Source organism: Urocampus carinirostris, chromosome 15 (assembly GCF_059441175.1).
Source record: "Urocampus carinirostris isolate Australia breed hairy pipefish chromosome 15, RoL_Ucar_1.0, whole genome shotgun sequence".
In the NCBI taxonomy this organism is placed as follows: Eukaryota; Metazoa; Chordata; class Actinopteri; order Syngnathiformes; family Syngnathidae; genus Urocampus; species Urocampus carinirostris.
This window is the reverse complement of record NC_142363.1, coordinates 9,186,327-9,212,449: the sequence shown is the minus strand read 5'-3', so window position 1 is coordinate 9,212,449 and position 26,123 is coordinate 9,186,327. Positions and strand designations below refer to the sequence as shown.

Sequence of the window (26,123 nt, the reverse complement as noted above, 5' to 3'; positions counted from 1 at the left end):
CAGTCAGGTTAGGTGCAGATGAGAATCTGCATCACTCATAAGCAGGCATGTGTGCACAGTGCCGACTCGTCTTCTTTTTTTCTGACTGGTTTTCCTTCTGACCGATGCTTTCCTTAACTTGGTTTGGATATCTTCCCCTACAGTTTGTTATCTACAGTTGACACCTGTAGCCTATCAGGTAGGCAACTATAATATAATAATTGATGCACGACACATAGTTTAATATTAAGCATTAACTGTTGGGTTTGATGTTCAAGACACATCGTGGTGAAAGGTTGTAGTCATGGAGTAGTTTCCCATTCCTTCATATGCTTTTTCTTTCCTGTTGTTTCTTTAACAGTTAACAATGAGAGGACAATGGTGCTTATACTTCATGACCGTCTTGGTCAACATAATTGCGCTTCACACACGGTAAGTTACAGGTCACAGATGACTGCAACTATCATTATTCTTAGGAATGAAAAAACAAATACATCTTCAATATTGAACTAAAAGTTACACAAGTTTTTTCCTTAACACCCCAAATGTTTTAGTTTAAAGGTCTCCAAACTTTTTTAAGTTTAGAGCTACTTCTTGTTACGAATTAGCACAAAGAGCGACCAGTTTGCATGAGTTTCTGAAATGACCTGTTATTATGTTATTACCTGGTTCATTATTGGAAGTAAACTAGATTATACTCAGTCAGCCATTAAAAAACATAAATTTACTAGAAAATCACAATGACCCTGCACGGGTTAGCTATTTTCAGTACCGGTATTTAGGCTACTCAACTTTCTTTAGGGGGTAAATTATGTACCTTTGTTGCATTTGTGATGCCCCATCCCATTAAGAACAAAAGCTATTGTGATGTAGACCAGAGTTGGGCAACCTGGTCCCCGAGGGCTTGGTCCCTTAAATCAAGTTATTTGTTCGGGCTGTTTTTTTTGCTTGATTTTAGCTCTACCCCTGAAAAACTCTTGGACTGTCACCTTTGCTGATAGAGTTTACTGGACCTCTGACCCCTCGGCTGTATATTGAACCATGATTGTTGTCTCGCTACTGGACATCCCCGGTCGGTACCCTGACCGTATAAAGACCTTTGCTACTGAACAAATCTGTATTTCTGCACCAACCTCTCCAAGACAGGGCAACCAGTCACGTTCTCCACTCGGTTCTTGGTGCGAGTTTCAAATATTCAAGTCAAGTCACGTTTATTTGTATAGCCCTTAATCACAAAGGGCTGAACAGACCACAGATTATTGCAAACTACAGACTACTATTACATCATCCCCTGATCTTAAACCTACATGAGAGCAAGGAAAAACTCAAAAACGTCATTATGAGGAAAATGAAGAAACCTTGAGAGAGGGGACTGCACATGAGGTAATCCCCCTTCCAGGATGACCAGGCTGCAATGGATGTTGCAATAACAAATAATTCAATGAAAATCTCTGGCATCTTTAAGATTTTTTTTCCAGTGATGTTCGTATTAACTTTTAAGTACTTCCCTATAATTACATTATTTATATGAACTTCTTGATTGTATAACTAATAAAGAGCAACAATGAGAAAACAAACTTAAGGTGAAGAGTCCCAACGTTGATGGAAGGGGCTTGTTAGGGCCAGGCAATTGGAGGCGATTGGAGCAGAACAGCACAAAGTCTTTTTTTTGTAAGGAATTTTCATTTTAAAATCACCAAAAGCTGCAAAAACTTAATTGAGCGTATTATGTCTCCCTTAATGATAGGTCCAAAGCAGATTCCAATGCAACACGCAAAGACATCACAACGTTCACCAAGATTCTGGACAGTCTCTTAGATGGCTACGACAACAGGCTGAGGCCAGGTTTGGGTGGTAAGCTTCTTTGCCTTGTGTCAAATTTTATATAATGGGATTTAGGTCCAACTCTTGGGAATATACAGAGACCCCTTTGCTGGTTCACTCTTTTGCCGAAAAAAATTTGATTAAATTAAAAAGATCATATAAAAAAATTGATGCTCCCTGCACCATTAATTAAGGAACACTTGGGACAGCCACGATTGAAGCCGAATGGCCATTCAATGTAAATAATAAAAACCAAAAAGCACGAAGTTCTTTCCACAATGACCGCACTGCTCTCGCGACTGCACGCAAGAGGGGCATGGGGGGCAGGGAAAGCAAGATTTATGCCGATGGGCCAGCACCCCTTGACTTTAGATCTCAGATGCCAATGTTTATCATAGCATCTTTTATATGCCTCTTCATCCCCACATGGTTCCAGCTCTCCACGGCTCGCCTCACCACGGGTTCTGTTGTTTGACGTCATCAGCATCACGGCTGACAAACTCCCTCTTGTGGTCAAATTTGTGACCTACACCAAATTAAATTTGCTTATTTTCCATCCAAACTTGTGACCATAAATATTTTTAGGTGTCACATATAAGCCATAGACCCTTAGGCCATAAAATCAAATTACAATAGGATTAGGTGGTCATTTAATGTTTGTATGGATGCTATTTTAACCTGTTATTTTCTGGGCAAGAGGAATTTTCTCTTAGATGTTCTTGACTATTCTTATGGTTCTAAAACAGTTTGGACAGTAAAAGTATTTTATTTGCAGAAGAAGTATTCTAACTTTATTGTTGTACTGTTGGATGTTTTTACAATGTACCGTTGACTTTATTTACTCTTGATCATATTTCCATAACTTGCAAATGGAAGTTATTTTAGTTGTCATGTTGACTTGTTAGTTTTAGGTGAGATATTCCGGTTCTGTAGTTTTTATTTCAGATGTAAATACTTTATATTAAAGTTGAGCACTTTATATTTTTTTATTTATTAGTCTTTATTTTGTATATTTTTCTAACTGTAATGCAACCGTGATTTGGTTGTGGCTATAGATGATTTAGGTGACTGTGAGATTTGAAGTGGCGTGATTGGCAGAACGGCCACCCCGATCCAAACCGTTTATGGTGTTTTGTTATTGGACTTCTGTGCTTGTCACAGCTTGTTCATACTGAACTCCATGCATAAAGATAAGAGCCCATATGTGCACTCGGCACCTGGACAGGGTAAACCCGGGTGGGATAATCCAATATGTAGTTGTGGTCATACGTTTTTGGTATTTGGGTAAAAAGAGGGGCGGAGCTGTCAAATGATAACTACCTGGTTGTGAGTAAGCTCCGATGGTGTTGGAAGATGCCGATTCAACCTAGCAGACCCAAGTGTGTTGTGAGGGTCTAGTGGAAATGTGTACCTGAATTTATTTTCAGATGGAGTTTTAAATCCCACTTCCACCAGAACTCATTGATTCCGAGTGGACCATGTTCCATGCCTTCATTGTTAAGGCAGTTGATCTGACCAGCAGCTGTAAAGTGGTCAGTATCTGAAGGTCTGTTAGGAAGGTCTGACAGTATCTAACATGAAAAGAGTTTCAATTTTGACCTATGGCAAAACTTTGTCAATGTCTTGGGAGAGGTGGGAGACAGTCTGTCTGGGTAGACCATGTTCTGTGCCGCCCTTCTCGAGGCCACCGATTAGAGCTATGACCATAAAGTGGTTCTTGCTTGTAGTGGCTGCAACCACCAAACCTGTCGTTAGACGCCCGCTGTCAGGAATGCTGTCAAGCAGTAGAAGGAGCATAATAAAAATGTTTTTCCACTTGCACATTATTTTTCTTATTTTAGTAGAAAATAAAGAAGTACAAATTTAGTAAGCAAATTGTTTTTGTTCTACTGGCAGACTATTCTGCTCATTTTATATATATACATTTTCCTATTTTACTTGAAACAGATAAGTGAATTCATATGGGATAAAAACCTTTATAGATTTGATAACGTTCAATAATACAACAAAATAATTAGCGTTGCATATTAACTGTCCTGCGGCTTGAGCCACCGCTGACACAAATGAGCAAAATCCTTTCTGTTCTGGCATTTTTAATGCACTACTTTCTCTTTCACGGTATTTCTGTACAGATCGTGCAACAGAAGTCAAGACTGATATCTACGTGACCAGCTTCGGACCAGTGTCAGATACAGACATGGTATGTGCCTACTTCTCCATGTCCTGTTTAGTTGTCCCTTCATTAATGAAGGGGGGTTTTCTTATGGATCAATGCGTACAAATAAATGAAAGCTTTAAACGTGTTTGCACGTATATGTAGGTCTACCTTACAGTTCTGGGGGATCGGTGAGGCTACGGCCATACTTATTTGAGTGTATGCTTGCTCTGAGCTTCTTGCACCCTTTTTCTATATGAAACTGTTGATCTAGGTCAACATTGTTGTAGAACACAAATAGTTTTTATTGTATGTAGTGAATTTTTATTACTGCATTTTACAGACTATAAGGCGCACCCAAAAACCCCAAACTCATTTCCACCTGAGCTCTGGCATTTCGCCACCCTGTGCACTTTCAGATTCTGACTCAAAACCCAACTCTTTAGACTTGTTTATCCATAATAAACTGTCTCACATGCATTACACCTCCCTAAGCAGAGGTGGCAACCCTGTCCTTGCGGGCTGCATGTCCTTGCTGTTTTTATGATTAGGAAAAATGAAACAAAATAAATAAAATCACAATAAAATGATAAGGTCCCTCATCAATTAACTGAACAGGAACAAAAGACCATATACTGTGTAATTGCTCCTACCCCTTTTCCTTCTTCTTAGCATTATTTTGCCAGGGCAAATGCCTGCGGCCCACTAAAAACCACTTTAGGGTACCAACCCACAAGTTGAGAAACACTGCACTAGACCACTAGGAATTCGACACATGAAACAGGCATTAGGTCTTATCTTACTATCACGCTATTTTTAGAATATAATTTGAGAAATGAGAGTGCTGACATGATAGATGACAAAAGAGAGATGACGAGAGAGATATGAAGAGAGAAATGACAAGAGAGAGATATAAAGAGAGACATAAAGAGAGACGAAAGGGGATGATGGATGGAGCTTGGAGAAATAAATAAAAATATATGACACAAAGATGAAGAGAACGAAATGAGATGCGAGAGAGCTGATGACAAATAATGAGAGATGTCAAGAGAGATAAGGATAGAAAGCGAGAAATTTTTTGTTCCTGTATAACCCACGTGCCCCCCTCCCCACTTACATGATGATAGATAGCTAAAAAACAAACTTTAAACACCCAAAAGCTTTAGCACAGCACCTGGGACTTCTTGATTGGGTGAGCAGTGGGAATGGGCAAATCTATAAACAGGAAACGCGCACTCCTTCCCCTTCTTGGCCAGCGCCGTCTGCAGTGAAAATAAATAAGATGTTATCCCTGTGTGCATTATTTTGTGACATTTTTACAAAATAACTTTGCTTGCACCTTGTTTTGAAACAAAAATGACGGTCAAAACAAACCTCGGCAATTTTAAGCAGGGGGGAGAGAATGTTAAGTAGTCTATATATTTATTGACATGGGGCACTGGCTCGGGCATTATTGTCATTTAATATATTTTATAAAACCATCAAACATCTCACAGTGAAATAAAATGTGCTGAAGAATTAGCTTTTGTCTGGAGAGCAGGTTTGGCGGTTTATTGGATTTTGTCTTAAAATATATGGTTTGGCTCTTTCTTCCCCCCCAAAAAATAAAATTAAAAAATATATATTTGCCATCATGGCTTTTTGGATCAAAAAGTTCTCGACCCCCTGTCTAGTGGATACGAACCGACTTCTTTCCTGCTGCGATCCGTGTTCAATTCCCATTGAATTCAATGTAATGCAATTGTGAACAACCATCCATGTCCTCCGTGGCTTGGTTGTGACAACTCAGTGTCCTTACCATTGCTTTTTGGTTCATTCCTCATTGTCACCATTGTTATGCAATTGTGGTCCGCAATGAAATATCGACTGATCAATAATTGCACAAATACCATAAAGCATTTCCAAATTTGGCCGCATATAAGGCACACAGTATTGTAAGCTGCATCTACAAATTTCTGATCAATTTAAGGTTTTTGGGTATACCTTGTTTACACTTCATTTGCAACGCTGACTTTACTTTTTAAATATTTTGTAATGGAAGGTATTTTAGTTGCCATGTTGACATTGTTATACAGTACTTGTAATTTTGTAAGATTTAATATTTTTTTTGCACAAATATGGTGACATTTTTTGATCAATCACTGCACAAATATAGTAACACATTTCAAATTTTGTATGCACATAAGGCACGATTTGTGTTTTCAGATGCGCCTCATAAAATACAGTAATGCATTAGACCCAACACTAATGGTTGCAGTAAATCATTTCATAAACAGCCACAGTTTGATGGATACAAACAGCCAGGGTTGGGTAGGGTTAATTTTACTTGATTACTTTCAATTACTTTTGGATTACTCCAATACCAAATATGCTAATAAAAGAAAAAAGAAACTAAATATGAATAAAATTACTAACTTTTGTGCAGGCTTGGGGAGTAACGGACTACATGAAACGGCAAAAATGATGTTGGCAAGCTGTTTGGATTTATTTTCATTTTGTTTCTGTCGCATTTTATGTTAGTTTTGCCGGAGATCAAAGAGATCAAAGCCAGGAGAGAAAGCTTACCACGTGTTGTGAGTCATATTTAGCTTCTTTTGTCTTTTATTAGCCTATTTGGTATTGGAGTAATCCAAAAGTAATTGGAAGTAATCAAGTTAAAGTAACCCTACCCAACCCTGCAAACAGCAAATAAAAAAAAGAAGATGTCATGCCTTTTACCCTCTTTTTGCGTTAGCTTTTAGGTAACACGCTCCATTGTTCGCGGGTTGGTGATGACCCGAAACTTAATTCAGCTGTAAAATATAGTACAAGCATCACCTTTTTTTTCAGATCTCTCGGTCACCTTGTTGGGATTGCTTTTCCAGAAAATAATTGCTTTATCTTTTCTGGTGTGGGCCTCAGGGCCTTTTTTTTCGATTTTAAACCATGGTTAAATTAACATCAAGATATATGTCTAAATAAATGAAAGGGTTTTTTGTTACCTGACCATTATTGAGAGGTATTACAACACATCTGCTTGATATTTATTTCATCCCCCCATCTTGTAATATAATCTATACGTTAGTATACGTAATAATAATACATGTTTTCCCTGTTTTTTCCTGGTGATGCCACATACAGCTTTACCAGTGTAAATCTGTAAATTCCAGGTGTAGTTGATTGTGGCATCACAGGCTTCCCAGATTTTGATGCCGTACTCCCCTGGATTGCCGTATTTTGTGCACTATGAGGCGCACCAGACTTTAAGGCGCTACAGAGGGAACGTCAACAAAGCAGTCAGATAGTTCAGTCAAACTTATTAACCCCTTCACATTCCGACGGCTCGCAAAGAAGGAAATACATGTCTCAGACACGTACGGACACAGTGTCTGTACGATGTCACCAATCACTCAAATGTGTCATTCCACATATCATTAGGGCCCGGTCACACAGCCGTTTGCGTCTGTATCGCGGCTGAATCACGACCAGAAATTTCTGCCCGTGAAGCAGACGCTGTTGGACGCTTTGAGATCGCGATACAGACGAGATACAGCCGTGCTTTACACGCGGCAAGAAATTCACGCGCGGCTGCTCAAAACTTTAGACCACGGGTAACCGCGGGTGGCACACGTGGTACACACGCGGATATGACGCGGTACAGACGCTGAACGACGTGCTACAGCCGCGGCCAGGGCGTGGTTAAACGCGGGTAGGACGCGGAATTTTAGCGGGTAATCGCGGGTGGAGCACGGTCATAGCACGTTTGTTCTGCGCCTGTATCGCGGCGTTATCACGTGAATTAGCGTGTGTAACGCGTGTGGCGGTCAAACGCCTTTCTCCGCGTATATTCAGCGCGATTTGCCGAGCACACGTCAGTTGTGCTCGAGACGTCAAGGGGTGAACATGGATCCCCGTCACCGTAGTGACCTCGTCTTAATCCAGTTTTATTTCTTGACATTTCTTTTCATTTCATAACAAGATAATAAAATAAAAATGAAAAACTATTACAATAATAACATATTGGCTTCTTCTTCGGTGCCATAGCTTGAAATCTTGATCTTCACGGGACTGTGTCTTGAGCGGTTATGATTTCTACAGCCCGGCTCGGCAGCTTTTATACCCGTGGTCCACACGCGGAAAGGACGTGGAACTGACGCGATGAGGAAGCGGAACAGTCGCCGGCGTCTGGTTTGCGGGCATACCACGGATGAACAGCGGGTTGGCCAATTTTGCGCATTTTCTACCGCGGGCAACCACGGGCAACCACGGGCAAAAAAAAAAAAAAAAACGCAAAATTTTACCCGCGATACAGACGCAAAAGGCTGTGTGACCGGGCCCTTAGGAAGGTTAAACTCTTGGGATTCAAGAAACGCCAACCGTTTCTTAGTTTCTATTTTCTTTTCCACTGGCAACGGTGTGTACAGCAAAGCAAGAATTTATTCGTGCAAAGAAACGTTGTTCTTTACTGTGCATATGACAATAAACACTTTGAAATGAATTGAATTGAATTAAAAAAAAACCTCATCACAGAAACATCAAGATCAGTCTGACCCACCTTCTTTACCTACGAATAACTTTAACCAATAGTGACAGATTCAAATCATTGTTGACACATTGGTTAGGAAATTAAACACCGGTATATATATCCCAGCATTCACCAACATACCATTGATGAACTACTTCTCCTACAGGGGAAAATCGAGTCAGCGGCTGCTTGCCTTAGTTGCAAGACCTTGCAACTCAATATTGATCCATATATTATAACGCGCATGATCAGTTTTGGAAAAAAAAAAAAAAAAAAAAAAGACTTTTAGGTGCACCTTATGGTGCGGACATACGGTACTTTCATCTGAAGAGTCTGAAGTGACATTGTTTCCCCAAAATACTCTTCAAAGCCAGCACTATACAGAATTGGCCATTCATATCTTACGTTATTATATTTGTGTTCTACAACAATGTTGACCTGGATCAACAGTTTAATATAGAAGTGTTCGTTTTGTTTTTATGCAGATTTATTGGAAAAACTGAAAAATGAGAATACCCCCAAGCTCACATTAGTGGGAGAGCGGCCTGTTGTCACTATGTTAACTAATAAACTTGTCTTTATAGCCCGACCAAAATTGAAGCAAACAATAAAATTGAAACAATTTCATCTAGAACATTTTATAATGTACTGACATTTTTTTCTGTTAGTGTTATTTTCTTAAAAAAGGCGTTCCTAACAAAGTCAAGAACCCTTGGTGCAATAAACAAATGCATGTGGTCTTTGTATGCATTTCAAATCCAAAACGGGTCGGTGGGGACCCTAACACAAGAGGAGGGTTTATTGCCACTCCCACTCAAAGGAACAAGTAAAACACATTTGAAAGAGCCTTTTTCAAACTCAAAAGCTTTTTTTCATATATTAATATGTATTATTTTGGTTTGTCCTCAAGAGCCCAGACATGAGTGCAACACGCACCCGTCGTCCACTTTTCCGCATTATATTTTATTCCATCTTTCAAACAGACTTATTCATGCCTTAAAAGCATTCTTCAGTTTTCCATCAAGATCGAAACCACACCTCCTCCCCACCTGACTACTCTCAAAGGTGGACGGCAAATGGCATAGATGGAGAAATGGTAGTGACGATAATGGAGATGGCTTCTTCAAAATATAGAAAGATGTATGTTTAATTCATTCTCCATCCTCATCAAACTTGCAAGGGATAATTTCACTCCACCTCTTCCAATCCAATGTCTCTCTACCTTTGATGGCTTTGCTGTCATACACATTCCCTCACACCTTTGAGCTCTTTGCCAGATTGGATGAAGCCTGCTGCTCTCAGTCCAGACCCTAGTCATTGTTTCCTATTTCTCTATTGCAGGGGTCTGCTACGTGGTGCAGGTAGCCCCTAAATAATACCCGAGTAGCCAACTGGTTCTGAATATTTCTAACCCAGGGGTGGGCAAATATTTGAAGTCAGAGGCCACATTCGGTTAAAAAAATCTGGCCATGGGGCCAATCCTGGAGACCTATCCAAGTTCTTCCATTTATTAATGAGTGTACATGCACACATCTACAGGTTATATTTATTTATACTTGTTTTTAAATAGATTACCTCAGAATGAAAGCAAAAAAATGAATAAGGTTACTGTTTTATGCGCTAAATTTGATATCTAGTTTTGTAGTTTTACCGTGGATATATTTATTTGTATTTTTTAGTATTTCTGTAGTATTACGGTTGTTTTATTGTTGTGGTATAAGGGGTATATAGGACATGACATTTTTAGCCAGTTTGGGTGTATTTTACAGGTTTGGATGGGATTGTGGTGCTTTGAAACAGTGACCAGAAGTTAGTATCCTTATCAGTTGTGAATGTGGAAGCATGCGTGCACGTTGTCCGTCAGGGTTTGCTTTGAGATTAGCTCCCTGTGAGTTTCACTTTGACACCCCTGATGTAAATCCAAGATGGCACTTGCTTCAACAACGGCTGAGCCTGAAAAACAAGCCATCATCTAGGCGTCATCATCAGTCAAGTGGGGACAGCAGGACAACGTACATTTGCGTATTCGATCTTGCATGAGAAATTCACTCTGTGCGTGGAGTGTTTGTGAAAAGAGAAATATGATCAGTGCATTTATATCAGACATGAAGCATGTAAATTGCCACACCAGGCAAGGCTATTCTAATGATCAAGTTTAATTTTTGACACAAAGCCTGTCGCAATAACTGATCAATAAAATCGAGATTGGTAATTCGGCCGGCCTTGAAAAACGTAGTTTTTGTCTATCTAGCTTTAATCAAAACCCTAAACCACGCTAAGCCCAAAATCATTACCGTAGCTCCAATTTTTTAACATGCTCTAACCCCAGTGTTATAACCCAAGATCCAAATTTAACCCTACTAACACCTTAAGCCATGCTTTAAACCTAGCCTTCAGGATTTTTTTCCTGCATGATTATGGAGGTTTTTCATACAGGACATGTGGCTCTCAAGGACTGGATTGCCTACCTCTGTGTTAAGGTACTGGTGATCTGGATTTTTCAAATATAACCCTATCCCAAAACAAAATTCTACCCTTATACACAACCAAAACCCTAACCAGTGCTCCATCCTAAAAGCTTGTTATAAACACATCTGTCATTGTCCCAAACTGTGATTTTACTGGTATTGATTATTTGGAGTTAAAACTTAACTACGTATTTTTTCTTCTTCTAGGAATACACTGTAGATGTTTTCTTCCGTCAGAGTTGGAAAGATGAACGATTAAAATTCCATGGTCCAATGAACATTCTGCCCCTCAACAATTTAATGGCCAGTAAAATCTGGACTCCTGATACCTTCTTCCACAATGGCAAGAAGTCAGTGGCACATAACATGACAATGCCTAACAAACTACTGCGGATTATGGAAGATGGGACACTGCTGTATACTATGAGGTGACTTTCAAGAATAATGAATACATGTTTTTGAGGTGTTTGTATTGATAATACCAGATGGTTGAGTTTGACAGATGATTCTGAACACATGGGGTCCCATTTTGTTGACAGTTGCCTGTAGGCCTGGCATGGAAATAGCCACTGTTTTGATTTTGCTCTAAGGCAAATCTGACCTATCATGTTTGTCAATTTGATGAACATGGCAAGCATGCTAGAGCGGTGTAGCTGCTGCATTTTCGCTGCATTTCAGAATTTTAATTTGGCCGTGCAGAAAAAAAAGAATTTAAGTGAATAAATTAACACAGCTTTGGTGGGTTCAAACAAGGCAAAGGTACACAGGCATGGTGTGAGGGGTAGGTTGTTGTATTTTATCTTATCTGAGCGTAACAGCGAGTTAGATGGTAGCCTACCTCAATGGGTGCTTTGCATAAATGACAAGGAACAAAAAACATTGTCATTCGGAAGCAAGAATGTTGACAAACCTCTTCTGATTAATACTGCGGTTTTGAGAAATATAAATTTGACTAGACATTCAAAATCAGGAGAAAATACATCAGTGAATTTTGAACTTCCAAGGAGAACAAGGGAGAGAGTGCAAACCTCAGATAAAAAATTCCAACCTCCTTTAAAAGCCCTTCCTGGAGTTCTTTCTTTTTCTCATATCTCAGATTACAAAAGCAGATCGGCCTTAGGGTGTGGATGTCAATGAACAGCAACATCATTGGCCAATAATGTCAGTGATGTAAGCCAGAGGTTTCAAACTTGTGGCCCGGGGACATTTGCGACCCTTTGGATGATAGTTTGAGTGCCCCGCCTTATAAGAAAGTTAAAGGCACAGTGTGTAGTATTTGACCAAGAGATGTGGTGGTATTCTGTCATGCAATCAAAAACCCACAACGTTTCATGTATTTATCAGACAGATCTAAATGCAGAACGCAAGAATCAGAAAAATAGGAATGTGATCAAACCCCAACTAGTGGGTTTTTATTCAACAAAAATTGACACTACTGAGAGTGCGAACGGCCTGGCGAAGAATTTGAGGAAGTTGTCTTGAGGGGGGTGAAAGTCTGGAAAGAATATTTGAAAAATATCTCAAGGAGAATACCCGGCAAAAAAAGTATTGGGAAGAAGAGCGTAGATGTTCAGCAACATGGAGTGCGAGACCAGAGTATTCGTTGCAGATGGTGGCCAAAGATGATTGGAAGCACGTGGACAGGGGAGTGGAGAGGGTGACTGGAAAATGGGACAATGCTCCCATCATTTGGAGAAGGGTAGGGACTGCAGGTGCCGGATCATGACACAAAAAACACCTAACCCCCAACTGAATTCAATTACTCATCCCCCTTTCCCATTTTCTGGTCAACATTGCACCACATCGATGCTCTGTCTTTTATCTTCAGGCTAACAGTTCAGGCTGAATGCCCCATGCACTTGGAAGACTTTCCCATGGATTCTCACTCATGTCCTCTCAAGTTCGGCAGCTGTAAGTCTTAAAAACACCGTCATACTTAACTGTTTCACAATACTTGTCACATGATGTGTTGCCTAGCATCCGTTTCAGCAAGCCTTATGAAATCCACCTGTGTTATGTTGTTTCTCTTACGCTATGATGTGGATGATATTGTAAGATATTCAGTGTTGTTTGAAATCAATGAATGGAACGTGACAATGTTTTTTTTTTTAATAACAGAAACTAACCACTAGTTGTGGTGGATTTCCATCATCGTTATACTGTAGGTAGCACCATATTCAATATAATATATATATATATATAGTATTTGACATGCAATTTACTTTAGGCAGTAGCTACCCATGTCAAGAATCCACTTGGCATGGTGCGGAAGCAAAGAGCGAAAACACAGATTAGTAAAAAAAAGTTTTGTTCAGACAGGTAAGCATGGTAAGTCAGTTAGGCAACACTCATGATCCAAGAAGCCGGGGAGAGGTCAGTGTTCCAATAAACACGAGCAGCACAGACGACAGACCAGGGGTTGGTCAGGCAGTACCCGTGACCCGGAATGGCAAGGAAGGGTTGGTACACTGGAATAACAAACGGCTGAGACGAGTATGCTTGGAACGTGACATGGAAGACAGACTAGCAGAGTGCAAAGGCGACTGAGTGTTAAAATAGTGACAAGGGCTAGTCGGTATAGGAGGGAAATTGAAACATGTGACTGCAGCTTTAAGGAGACAAATTGCACCAGGGTGAGTGACCAAATAAGGTCAGGTCGAGAGGCAAAGTAAAGAGAGAAAGAGAGGGAACCCACAATTAAACAGGCAACTGAGTGCAGGAACCCGACACCAAGCTTTTTTTGTGATTGGAGAGTTAACAGCCAATCAGAAATCGTTTAGTAGCCTGGGTCTTCATTTGTATTTTTATGGTACGCTTGCATAGTTGTGACACACATTTAATGCTTTGTTGAGTGATGTCAAACAACTGTGTTTGCTGGAAGTGAGTTTTAAGAAGTAACACTACCATTTCTTTTTGCTTCAGACGCGTACACAAAATCCGAAGTTACCTACATTTGGACTCGCAACGCCTCCCAGTCAGTGGATGTAGCAGCTGATGGCTCAAGACTCAATCAGTATGATTTGGTGGGCCAAACTGTTGGAAAGGAGACAATTCAATCTAGCACTGGTATGAACAATATTTTGTTTTGTCTTTTTTGATCATCACATTAAATCCAGTTTAACCCATGTGACTTCAAAATAGGGTGGGGAAACACACCCTTGAAACACATTCAGGCCTGACATGTGGACAGTTGGACTCATTTGCCAAAAGGGCCACAAATCTGTACATTATAGAGGTTTGCCATTACAGACTCACATGATCATTAGCAAACCAAGCTGGGAGGGGTTCATTTATAATGACATTTCCAAACAAAAAGTATCCGACTGGCATGGATCAATACTACCGAATATTTAGGTGGACTGCATCAATACAGAAATTCTCAGTCCACACCTAATAGTAAACACTGACATATCAGATAGAAAACCTGCACGGGGAAAAAACACTAATTCTGATTCAAAAGGAATTCTAAATTGAGAACTTTTGACCAGATTGTTAAAATAGTTCAATGACCACCGCTGACTGTTTTACTGCACATTTTTCAAGAAAATCTGCCTTGTACACTAAAGACAATGCCTGCTGATAAATGCAGTAATGCTGCTGTAATAATGATCCTAGTACAATATTTGTTTTAAAATATCATTGTGATACAGGTGTTTTATACTGTCCTTAGGTGAATACACCATCATGACTGCCCACTTCCACCTGAAGAGGAAAATAGGCTATTTTGTGATACAGACATATTTGCCCTGTATCATGACAGTAATCCTCTCGCAGGTCTCCTTCTGGCTTAATCGAGAGTCCGTTCCAGCCAGAACTGTATTTGGTGAGTAAGTTTATGTTGGTCCAGCACTCGCAACTGTCATGAGAGATATCCATAGGAACTCATCATTTTAAAAGAGGTGATTATTTCATTATTAAAGGAGGTTCTATTTATCAACATTAAGCAGAAAAGCACACCATTAGAGGCCATTTCGGCCAAAGTATCGATTGTTCGAAAAGGACCTGGCGTGATTTCCTTATGAGCCACAACACTCTTTCTGCCTCGGACGCATATCCATTCGCGGCCCATTAACAGGTTGCCGCATTGCATTCTCCCACTTCGCCTGTGAAAGAAGCACCGTCCAGAGCGAATGGATACAAAAAATGTAATGACGCCCTGACTCACCAGCTCTCACCACCAATGAGCGGCACCTATACTCGCACCGGCTCGGTTCAATGCCTAATTGGAACGTACACCTTATTAAAAAACCATGGCCCCCAACAACCTCGTCCAAGTAGAATGTGGGCCATGTTTATTGTTTTTGGTGTTCTTTATTGGGAGTGCCTTGACACGAAACCTAGCTAAAAACACTCAAATTACAATTGTAAATGTTTTTTAGGAAAATCGATTCAGCCGTTACAGAGACTGTAAGTCACGTACAAACACACACACACACATATTAACAGAAATAGAGATTTATAAAGTTTTATTATGATAGATTACGCATGCTAGTTGTTTTTAGCAGTAATGGACTGAAACCGATTTAGAAGAAAAAATAAAGAAGTAACCACAGTGGATTTTTGTTTGTCAATGTAATTCGTCTATGTAAAGTTATCTAAAACCCCGCGCACACAAGGCGTCAGCCATTTGCGTCAGGTCTGGAGGTTTAGGTTGGGAGAAAAACATTTCGCAGTATCAAACATGTTCTACAATTTTGGCATTTTGTCGGCAAATTCCTCAAGTGTACGTTTTTTATCTCATCTTTACAACCTACAGTGGTACCTCTAATTACAAATGTCTTTACATACAAAAGTTTTAGGTTAAAAAGTACCTGAACGGGAAAATATTGCCTCAAGTTACAAAAGCATTTCAGGATACAGTCAAAAATACAGTACAGTACGCGCTGCTATTTGCCACTCCAAGTGTTCTACCTGGCAAACGTATGTGTGAATTCCAGCTTGCTTTTCGTGCCCCCTTCTCGCTCTGTAAACACCCTACTGTATGATACCACCACAAAGACCTATCATTCACAATGGACCCCACAAAAGACATGCAGAAAAAAGAACAAGAAGAAAAGAAGAGGAAGAGACTTTTCTGGCCATCCAAACAAAGCAAGAGATAATAGGAAGGTATGTCCTCAAAGTTAGGTCATTGAAGTTCCTGTTAATTCTTGAAGAACGAAAGCAAGTTAATGTGATTTGGTCTGATACCGTGGCGCCCGCCCAAAACCAAATTTAATGATTAACATTTTAGACCTTGACAGGAAACCTAGCTAAAGACAATCATAGAGGCCTACATTACAACTGTGAATTTTTTTAACGAAAACCGAATCAACCGTTACAGAGACTGTAAGTAGCGCATAACACACACACACACACACACACACACACACACACACACACACACACACACACACACACACACACACACACACACACACACACACATCGGGTACTTATAAGCTTTTGCTTAAATACAAGTTTTAATATTATGATGACTAATCCAGATCTATTATAACCACTAAGTCTCAATTGTAGGAAGAATTGCTTTAAATTATATATATTTGGGTTTCATAATCTAATTTGGTGGTTACCGAGTTGAATAGCGGATGGGGCTGAAGATTCATGACCATATTTAGTTCAAAATAGCCTAATCTGTCTCTGGTAATATCACCAAGGAGCAATTCTCAAAACAATGTATTTTAGCTACTTTTCCTTTTTTAAATCTATTTTGCAGTTCATTGATATTAATAATGATGGATAAATTTAAAGGAAAAATGTCGACACACACCGTAGTTTGATTCTAACAAACTAAGATCTTTTACAAGCAAAAATAGTCAATAAAACAAAGAACCAGATCAAGACAAAGTCACACGCTTCTAATTAACCCATTAATAATCCTGTAAAATTTGCCTAAAATCCCAGCCCAAGACGTACCCAAAATAAATTAAATGATTTTCTTGAAACATTTGGAGAATATGGACAGTTTCAGTCTCTTTTGAAAGGTAAGACCCTCAGGTTTTGTCTCAGACTGAGGGCCCGGTCACACAGCCGTTTGCGTCTGTATCGCGGGTAAAATTTTGCGATTTTTTTTTTGCCCTTGGTTGCCCGCGATGGAAAATGCGCAAAATTGGCCAACCCGCTGTTCATCGGTGGTATGCCCGCAAAACAGATGCCGGCAACTGTTCTGCTCCCTCATCGCGTAATTTCCGCGTGTGGACCACGGGTATAAAATCTGCCGAGCCGGTGTTATGCCGAGAAATGCATCCTTGCCGATATTTGCATCCCCTCGCTACTACAACCACTTTTACCTCGTTTTATCTCACTTTTAGGGAATTTAATGGCGAGCATATAACCAAAACCACTTCGTCTTGCATTTATTGGTAATGTAATACAACTTAAACCATTTCGTCTTTGTATTTGTTGTGAATGTAATCGAACGGTAATGCACACCATATACAAATCACTTTTGAGCAGGTAACATGTTTATTTTGCCTTTTTCTATTCAAATCGCTCGTATTGAAACTGTTATGCACTCTACCGTAAAGCTTATTTCTGCATAATAAGCTTTACGGTAAAGTGCATAACAGTTCTCAAAAGTGATTTATATACGGTGTGCATTACCGTTCGATTACGTTCACAACAAAAACAAAGACGGAATGGTTTATGTTGTATTACTGTAACCGGGGTGAACGTGTCCCACCAAAGATCCACATTCACGCTGGACTGGATGATGAGGTTTTTATCATTACAGTTTCTGCAAATGGATGTCACAACATTAGCTTTTCGGTTGGCTTTGATCTCTTTGATCTCATTGCAGTTCTCTCTGGTAAGACTGCCAACAAAGCATATCAAAGAGCTTTCTTTTCACTTTACATAAAATACATTTTAGAATATCACAATACATTTTTACATCTTTACATTTTAACAAGATACTTTTAACAAGAGATCGTATAGTGGATTTTTTTTACGTTTACAATGGATTCAACATATTTTTCTTTCGTCTGAATTTTAACCAACATCATCCTTTTTTAATGTATATGAGAAAATCGAAATAAAAACAATAATAAGTATAAAAACGGGTACAAGTTACCTGCAAATGGATAAGTCACAACATTAGCTTTTCTGCTGGCTTTGATCTCTTTGATCTCTACAAGGGGAATTCATAATTTAGTAAAACAGAAACAAAACGAAAATAAACCTAAACAGCTTGACAATATCAATCACATTACTGTGCATGTTGAGAGATTTGTCAGCTGGGGTTATAATGTTTAAAATTAACTTATTTTGTGGAGCACCAAAAGATGTGTCTTACCATTGCAGTTCTCTCTGGTAAGACTGCCAACAAACCCCGCCTCCCGGTCACATGTCAGAAGCCAAAACCAAACCCCACCCCATACCAGCAGATGGCACTGTTGGACTCATCATTGCAGGAGATTTACCAAAAACTATACACATATTTCAGCAGGAATTTCAATAAAACAAAAGTTATTACACCCGTTACAACATTCCCAACAAATGCAAGACGAAGTGGATTTGGTTATATGTTCGCCATTACATTCCCTAAAAGTGATATAAAAGTGAGATAAAACGAGGTAAAAGTGGTTGTAGTAGCGAGGGGATGCAAATCTCGGCAGGGATGCATTTCTCGGCATAACACTGGGCTGTAGAAATCATAACCGCTCAAGACACAGTCCCGTGAAGATCAAGATTTCAAGCTATGGCACCGAAGAAGCCAATATGTTATTATTGTAATAGTTTTTTATTTTTATTTTATTATCTTGTTATGAAATGAGAAGAAATGTCAAGAAATAAAAATGGATTAAGACGAGGTCACTACGGTGACGGGGATCCATGTTCACCCCTTGACGTCTCGAGCACAACTGACGTGTGCTCGGCAAATCGCGCTGCATATACGCGTAGAAAGGCGTTTGACCGTCACACGCGTAACACGCTAATTTCACGTAATAACACCGCGATACAGGCGCAGAACATGCTATGACCGTGCTCCACCCACGATTACCCGCTGAAATTTCGCGTCCTACCCACGTGTAACCACGCCCTGGCCGCGGCCATAGCACGTCGTTCCGCGTCATTTCCGCGTCATTGCCTCGTGTTTACCACATGTGCCGCCCGTGGTTAACACGTGGTCTTAAGTTTTGAGCAGTGCAAAACTTTTTCGCGCGGCCAACCGCGTGTGAATTTCCGACCGCGTGTAAAGCACTGCTGTATCTCGTCTGTATGGCGATCTCAAAGCGTCCAACAGCGTCTGCTTCACAGGCAGAAATTTCTGGCCGTGATTCAGCCTCGATACAGACGCAAATGGCTGTGTGACCGGGCCCTGAAATAGCCACTTTAAGTGCTACTAAATTTGAGTAATCTACGTCGGAACACACAGAAATTGAAGGTTTTTATTCTCGCTGGTTATTTTTTGTTTGATTTTTGGCAATCACATGCCCGCAAGAGTGTAGGATGGGCATCTTATCTTGAAAATAGCTGGGACAATAGCATGAAGCTTTACCTGGTCCCTGGTCAAATATGATCACATTCAGAAAAACTAAACATTAAATTTCACACATTTTTACAAGAGTATGTTTAGGCGTTTCCAAAAGTGGCTATTTGGAGACGACAAATGTACAGCTCTTCAACTTTTTCAACCGTGTATTGACTTTGGTCAATTCCTAGACGTTGTGAAATAGTTGTAAATGTTTGACTTCTCTTTCTGTGTCTAAATTACTATTGTGCGGACTTGCATGTGATAATCGCGCGTAAAAAAGGATCCTTAGTTTCATTTACGCAGGTTTTTTTTTGGCTCTAAATTGAAGACACATTGAAAAGAATGATTGCTTCTAAGTTTTGAAATGGTCAGCATATTTTGAATCACAAGAGTTTAAGCTTTTTTTGTCTCTGTAGCAGGGGCTGATAATACTCAATGTAAACCCAGCTACTGACATAAAAATTCATTTTAAATACATTCCTCCCAGCACAAGGGTTTCTCTTCAATCGTGATATTTGATTCCAGACAGTACCCTGAATCATTTTGATCCGTCTCCAAATATGTGATTCTCATTTATAAAATATTTACATTGTTTGTTGATTGTTTTTTTTTCCGTCTTCATGCAGGTGTAACTACAGTGCTGACAATGACCACTCTTAGTATAAGTGCTCGCAATTCATTGCCCAAAGTGGCCTACGCAACGGCCATGGACTGGTTCATTGCTGTGTGCTACGCATTTGTCTTTTCTGCGCTCATTGAATTTGCCACTGTCAACTATTTTACAAAGCGAGGTTGGGCCTGGGATGGAAAGAGTATCGTCCGTGATAAGGTATAATTCCCACACACCAGAAGGAATCTATTTTTGTAGACGTCACTTGAAAAACAAATATGGATTTTGTTGTATTAAATGCCTAGGAACTGACTCATAGTTTTCTTAAATCTTTTATAAACATCCACTTCTCCGGACCACAGCTAATTGGTTAGGCTAATGTGATTTTGACAGTTTTTAGAGTTGAGTCGTTCGCAGACGTTTTGTTCGAAATAGCTTTGCCTTTCTGTGAAAGTTCGAAAGTACCAAAGTGTTTCGTTCTTTTATTACCTATTTTGAGCTCAGGCATGTCGTAAATCTTGACCAATCACCTGCAAGAGTAAACCAGATGCGGAGCTTTTCGATATCCTTTCATCATAGGATGAAATTCAACCCTTCAAAGACAAAGGGGCCCTTTTCGTCACACACAGCAGAATAAAATACTCAGAATTAAAGCAATAAACGTCACATTGATGTAGTATTAATCATTAATCATCACACAAATCATTAATGTTTTCATTACATGCAAACGCTTTGGTGATTTTAATCTTTATTACCAATATGTAAAAATATCTCAATAGATTATTTTTGTGATAAGAACCGGAACTTTTTCGTTTGGACACGAATGTATTAACAAATGGTGTGCATTTTTAAACTGTCCATTTGGGGGCGTTGTTATTCAAATATTTGGAGAGACGAGTGTTGTTCTGTCCATCAGGGGATGTAGAGAAGGGCGTAGTTCTGCCCATCAAGAGTACCGGTATTCCAATAAATGAGGGGCATGAGTCTTACTTGTTTGAAGTCATGTGTAGCTTTGTATTTATGCATCCAATTAGAAAAACGAACAGCTCTACACGTGTATTGCTCAGACATGACAGAAGGCTGTTTGCAAAGCTTCATTATCCTGTCTATTGTCGTAAGTTAGACGGGCTTGCAAGCTATCATTAGCCACTCACATACATAACCATGGTGGGCTTTATGGGGAGGATTGAATTTTAATGAAATACCATCCTGAATAAGGCATCCTCGATCTTGAGTTTTTTCAAACTCATGAACGGAGCCTACAAATTTAGTGCCATCATCTGACCTGATCTCCTTCACTTGTCCTCTTCGGCAAATTATTTTATGAAGGGGCATGAACACGAGAGTGAGTGTTTAGAAAATGAACTACTTTTAGGTTAATGGCTTGGCAGGCCAGACAGGTAAATATACCGTTTCACAGTAATACACCCTTTTTTCACCTCATTGGGCCCAAAGTAATCCATCCCAATATGTGTAAAAGGAGGTATGTCAGGTTTGATTACCGACAAAGGAAAGATCAGACAAAATCTGTTCTCCTATTTTGCCACAATGCCGTTGGCATACATGACACTACTTGATGATTGTCCTCGCAAATTAGTCTGCTTGTAAGATCCAGTAATGCTACTGCAGCCTTGAAGTCATGTGATTTCTACCATCATGACCACTCAGCTTGTGGATGTAGATGATTAATAATTAGGACACGTGTCCACCTTTCTGTATAATTACTGGATTATTCTTCCAATGCTGATCTGTTCAGTGTTTCCCCGGTCCTCAGCACTCCGTTCTCTAGAACAGGGTCAAGTAATTAGTAATGAGTAAATACTGATTCTGATCTTTACTGTCGACCCCGTCTTCAAAGCAGCCATTTCCTAATGAAAGATGTGCTCCTCTTCAAAACGCACCATGCAGAAAGACTTAGAGTGGCGAGCTTGTCTTTTTAATCTTTCATGTAGTCCTCTAGCTGTATTTTTTACTGCTGCCATCTACTGCTCCTTTTGTGCTCTGCAATATTCCTGACACAAGATTCAAAGCATCTGCTGCAAGGACTTTTTAAGGTTTTTCATTTTTAAACATGTTACCATACCAAATCTGCTGCGTGCAGTGGTATGGTTTGAAAAACTGAATCATTCCACTTAAACTTCAGCATTCTGTCTATTTGAGTTGCAAGGAATGCAGCAGAAAGTCCCAGTCTTGGGACGGTGGTCTGCTTCAACCTTTCCGATCACAAAAGTGGGGTGTACTTTGTTTTTATGGTTGGTGAGATGAAATGTAGGACACTGTTCCATAAACAACGTCACTGACATTGCTGAAGTAGTGCAGTTTTGTGGATTTTATCTCACCAAAGTTTCTTGGGATGAGACATCAATCAACACGGAAGCCATACAGCTCATCCTATTTTACTGCCCACTGCTGCGATTAATAAGCGATCCCCTTAGGGTCCTTTTTCGTCCCATCCAAGCTTGATCTTACACAGATTTTGAAAAATCCGCTTGCTGGTAAGTATAACGGAATCCCAAAGAATCCCAGCAGATCATACACAGACTTGACTATGAAGAGTATGCCATACCCGGTTGTAGACTGTTGCTTGACTATCATCCTAAATGTGAATGTTTCTTGTTCAACATCCCATAAGCTCTAAGTACTCTTTCCATAGGAAGATGGTCTCTGTCCAGGTCCAGTGTTTTACATTTTTTGGCCTTTCCCCCTCTAGTGTTGTGGAAAAGACAGTGTAATGATTACCGACCCACCTCTTTAGCTTGTATCTTTGGCATACACCTATGTCAGGCCTCTAAATAGATGTGGCTTGCTCCTCTGTCTCCACAGCCTTGAGGCGATCATTTGCATAAAAATGTATTTTTTAGGGTGTTTGTCACTTTAGTGTAGGTATATGTTCTGATTGCCCTTTGTAGTCTAAAGCAGGGGGAATGTGGTGCAACTTAGAGAGGACACAAACCAAAAAGATGGACAGTGAGGAGTTAGTTTCTGGCTTGGATCCCTGTTGGGCCGCCAAACGAAGACTTCCTTTTTTAACTTTATTTTTTATTAATTTATAAAAAAACAATTTAAAAATATAGTCAAATCCAAAATTATAGCAACATGATTACCATAAATAAATAACCTGCATTCTGAGCCATGGTGACCACAAATTATAAAACATAAAAACATTGTACAATTTAGACAACATGCTAGCTTATGTTTCAAACATAACATGAAACTGCTGCCAGGAAATAATTATTCCAAAGTTTTTAGGCCACTGTCCTCAAGAATTTTTTTTAAAGCCTGCCTTGGCTCAAAAAATGTTGTAAAACACTTCTCTAGTGTACACTGTCATAAAACAGTAATCTATATTTCTCCAATGAGTGATGGGGCCTTCCCAGTTAGGGTGAAAGTATCCCACCGCAGCCTGTCAGAGCAAATCATCTGTAATTTCAGTTTCAATTACTTCCAAATATTCATCTTGAAACAGTCAGTATATTTGTATTAATCCTCAAAATCTTGTCCATCTAAATAGAGCATTGAATTACATATCATTATCAACACAAGCTCACACATTCCTGCGCGCCGACACACAGCATACAGCACGTCGTTTGAACTGACAAATTAACTGTCTGCAGCTTTATCTGCCCAACTTTTATCCACTATTACTAGATGTCGGGATTATTTCTGAATGAAAATTCTTTATACAATATTTACTTCGTCTAACCTGATGTAATGTTTCCCCTAGAAAAAAGAATCCTCTGTGTTTAAGAAGAACAACGACTATGCCGTGGCTGTGGCTAACTATGCACCTAATATAAAAAAAGACTCAACATTAGCCACGATTTCTAAGGGTTCTGTCAATGATCCCAGCCAAACTTCGTCGGAGAAGAAACCGGAACACAAGAAAACCTTCAACAGTGTCAGCAAGATTGACCGTATTTCCCGCATCATGTTCCCAGTTCTATTTGGTAGCTTCAACCTCGTTTACTGGGCGACCTACCTCAACAGAGAACCAGTTATTCAAGACGTCAATCATTCTACATGATAACATTGTACTTGTTCCTATCAAGTAATCTATTTTTACTGTACCAGCTGCATTTGTACCCCTTCTAGCCAAAAACTATTAACATGCAAGGGAAAATAATACGATCTTATTTTCATATTATTTAATGTTATATTATGCACCGCATGACAGGGTGATGATAAGCACTAAATGATTTGTGGTGTTCCTGAGGGACTGTACACAGCACAGTTTTATTTTAATGCTGCACCCAAATTTAGTGTCTATGTTATTTGTGACTTCTGGCAATCTGTGTCATTCATGTATTTGTATATAATAACAGATGTTCTTCACAGATAAGCGCCAAAATGACATTTATATTCAGGGACATTATGATCCTTTAATTACATGTGTTGATGCTGACAAACTATAATACATTACGTGTATCCTATAATATAGTGTAGAGAGGTGCCCTCTTGCTACTTCAACGCACAAATACAGATCCCCCTCACCTTCCCGTGTTACAGACAGGATGATAAAATAGAAGGAGTCAGGTCCATGGGACTATTGGACAACCAATGCACCGAATGTCAAAAAGAAGGAAATATGCACCTCTTTAATGGAGTATCAATGACCCCTGATAGACAGAATTATGGCTGTCCCTTGACGTACCCGATGGACAGCTTTTAAAAGTCCCAGTTCTTATCGGGAGAGTGACATGCCTAAATATCTTTACGTGTTTGTCATAAAGCTTCAAATAGTTAAAGTGTTAGCATATAATCAAAAGAGTGGCAATTTTTCATTGTGTGTTAATCCCATATTTTTCCTTATATCGCCGTACATTTTAGTTTCAAGATGCTTTTATTCCTGACTATATTATGACGTGTTGTATGAAACTGTTCTCTTTTGGAGTCTAGATGAGAACTTTGTTGTCAATAAAGAAAGCTTCAAGTACATTGCCTTGAGAGGAATTCGCGTTGCAGGTTCAAACGGAACGCTTCTGGAAATAGCTGACATCTCGAGATTGCTTTAAAAAGCAGCGGCAAGCCGCATTAGCTTTTTCCCCTGGACCCTATGACCCCAAGCGCCCATGCCATTTCTGCATCAAAGGAAAAACATCACAAAAGGGCAAGGCCTTATCACCACAGGCCGCTCATTCTCTCTCGGCCGAGCGCTTTAGCTGAATTTGGATGACCGAAGCAACTACGTCTCTCCCCGAGATGAGGTATTTGGGCGCAACCATAAAGAAATGTATGATTAGCAAATGGTGATTTGGGTCTAACGCTTCAAACACGCCAGAGAAAATATCTGCTTATTTCTTCGTCAAACTATTTTCACTTTCCACAATACACCTACCACTGCATTCAACATTCCAGAAAATCTATCTCACTCCAAGTTCCAGCTTGTTAAAATGTTTGATTGACTTAAGTTTGAAAACATTTTGTTGTGTTCTATCAAGCAATGTTAGTACGTCTGTTTAACCAATTTAGTAATTCAGCCTCAAATCATTGACCGCGAATGATTTAATAAAAGTGTAGCTCCTTCAAAATAAGATTGATTGTTATGTTATATAGTGGACATTTGGCGTCCTCCTTTGGTAATCTGAGGTAACTGCAATTGGCTGATTCAGAAATGCATAAACAATTTACAGTAAAATTTGGTTAATCCGGATTCAAATGGACCGGGAAAATTATCTGGGTTATCTAAGTATCCGGATTAGCCGATGTCCGGTAATCTAGACCTCCTGACTTCAAAATGATGTTTAGTAGAAAATACATGACTAACTAATCTCGTTTTGATAGAACAAAAAAATCATGCATTTATATTAACACACATAAAATTAGAATTTTAGTGTGGAAAATCGGTATCTTGCTCCTGTCTCCAGTATCCGATATCGATCTCGTCTGTCTCCTTCTGCCCGGTATCTTGCTCCAGTCTCCAGTATCCGATATCGATTCTGCCTGTCTTGTCCTATCTGGTATCTTGCTCCTGTATCCGGTATCGATCCCGAATGTCCCGTCCGGTATTTACACATGTGTCCTGTATCGATCCCATCTGTTCTGTCCGGCCTCAATCTCGTCTGCCTCTGACTTCTCTATTTCACTTCTCCTAGCGATCACACGCATGA

General features: G+C 39.6%; 1 protein-coding gene across 2 annotated transcripts; it reads left to right on the top strand.

The window, feature by feature from the left end:
• gabra2a (gamma-aminobutyric acid type A receptor subunit alpha2a) lies at positions 1-26,123 on the top strand. 2 transcript variants are annotated; one of them, XM_088354090.1, is made up of 10 exons: positions 1-178; positions 341-411; positions 1,727-1,833; positions 3,936-4,003; positions 11,138-11,358; positions 12,759-12,841; positions 13,853-13,996; positions 14,601-14,753; positions 20,033-20,235; positions 24,913-26,123. In XM_088354090.1, the coding sequence occupies exons 2-10, from the start codon at positions 347-349 to the stop codon at positions 24,958-24,960; spliced, it is 1,092 nt and encodes a 363-aa protein (XP_088210216.1). In that variant the 5' UTR covers positions 1-178; positions 341-346; the 3' UTR covers positions 24,961-26,123. The 2 variants fall into 2 exon arrangements, with proteins under 2 accessions (XP_088210216.1, XP_088210215.1); XM_088354089.1 differs by having other exon boundaries at positions 23,741-24,949.

Bases quoted from the DNA above. Each gene is read 5' to 3' on its own strand.
- gabra2a (XM_088354089.1), top strand. From the start codon at position 347: ATGAGAGGACAATGGTGCTTATACTTCATGACCGTCTTGGTCAACATA. The intron at 12,842-13,852 runs GTAAGTCTTAAA...TTTTTGCTTCAG, and splicing joins TCCTCTCAAGTTCGGCAGCT to ACGCGTACACAAAATCCGAA. The intron at 20,236-23,740 runs GTATAATTCCCA...TGTTTCCCCTAG, and splicing joins AGAGTATCGTCCGTGATAAG to AAAAAAGAATCCTCTGTGTT.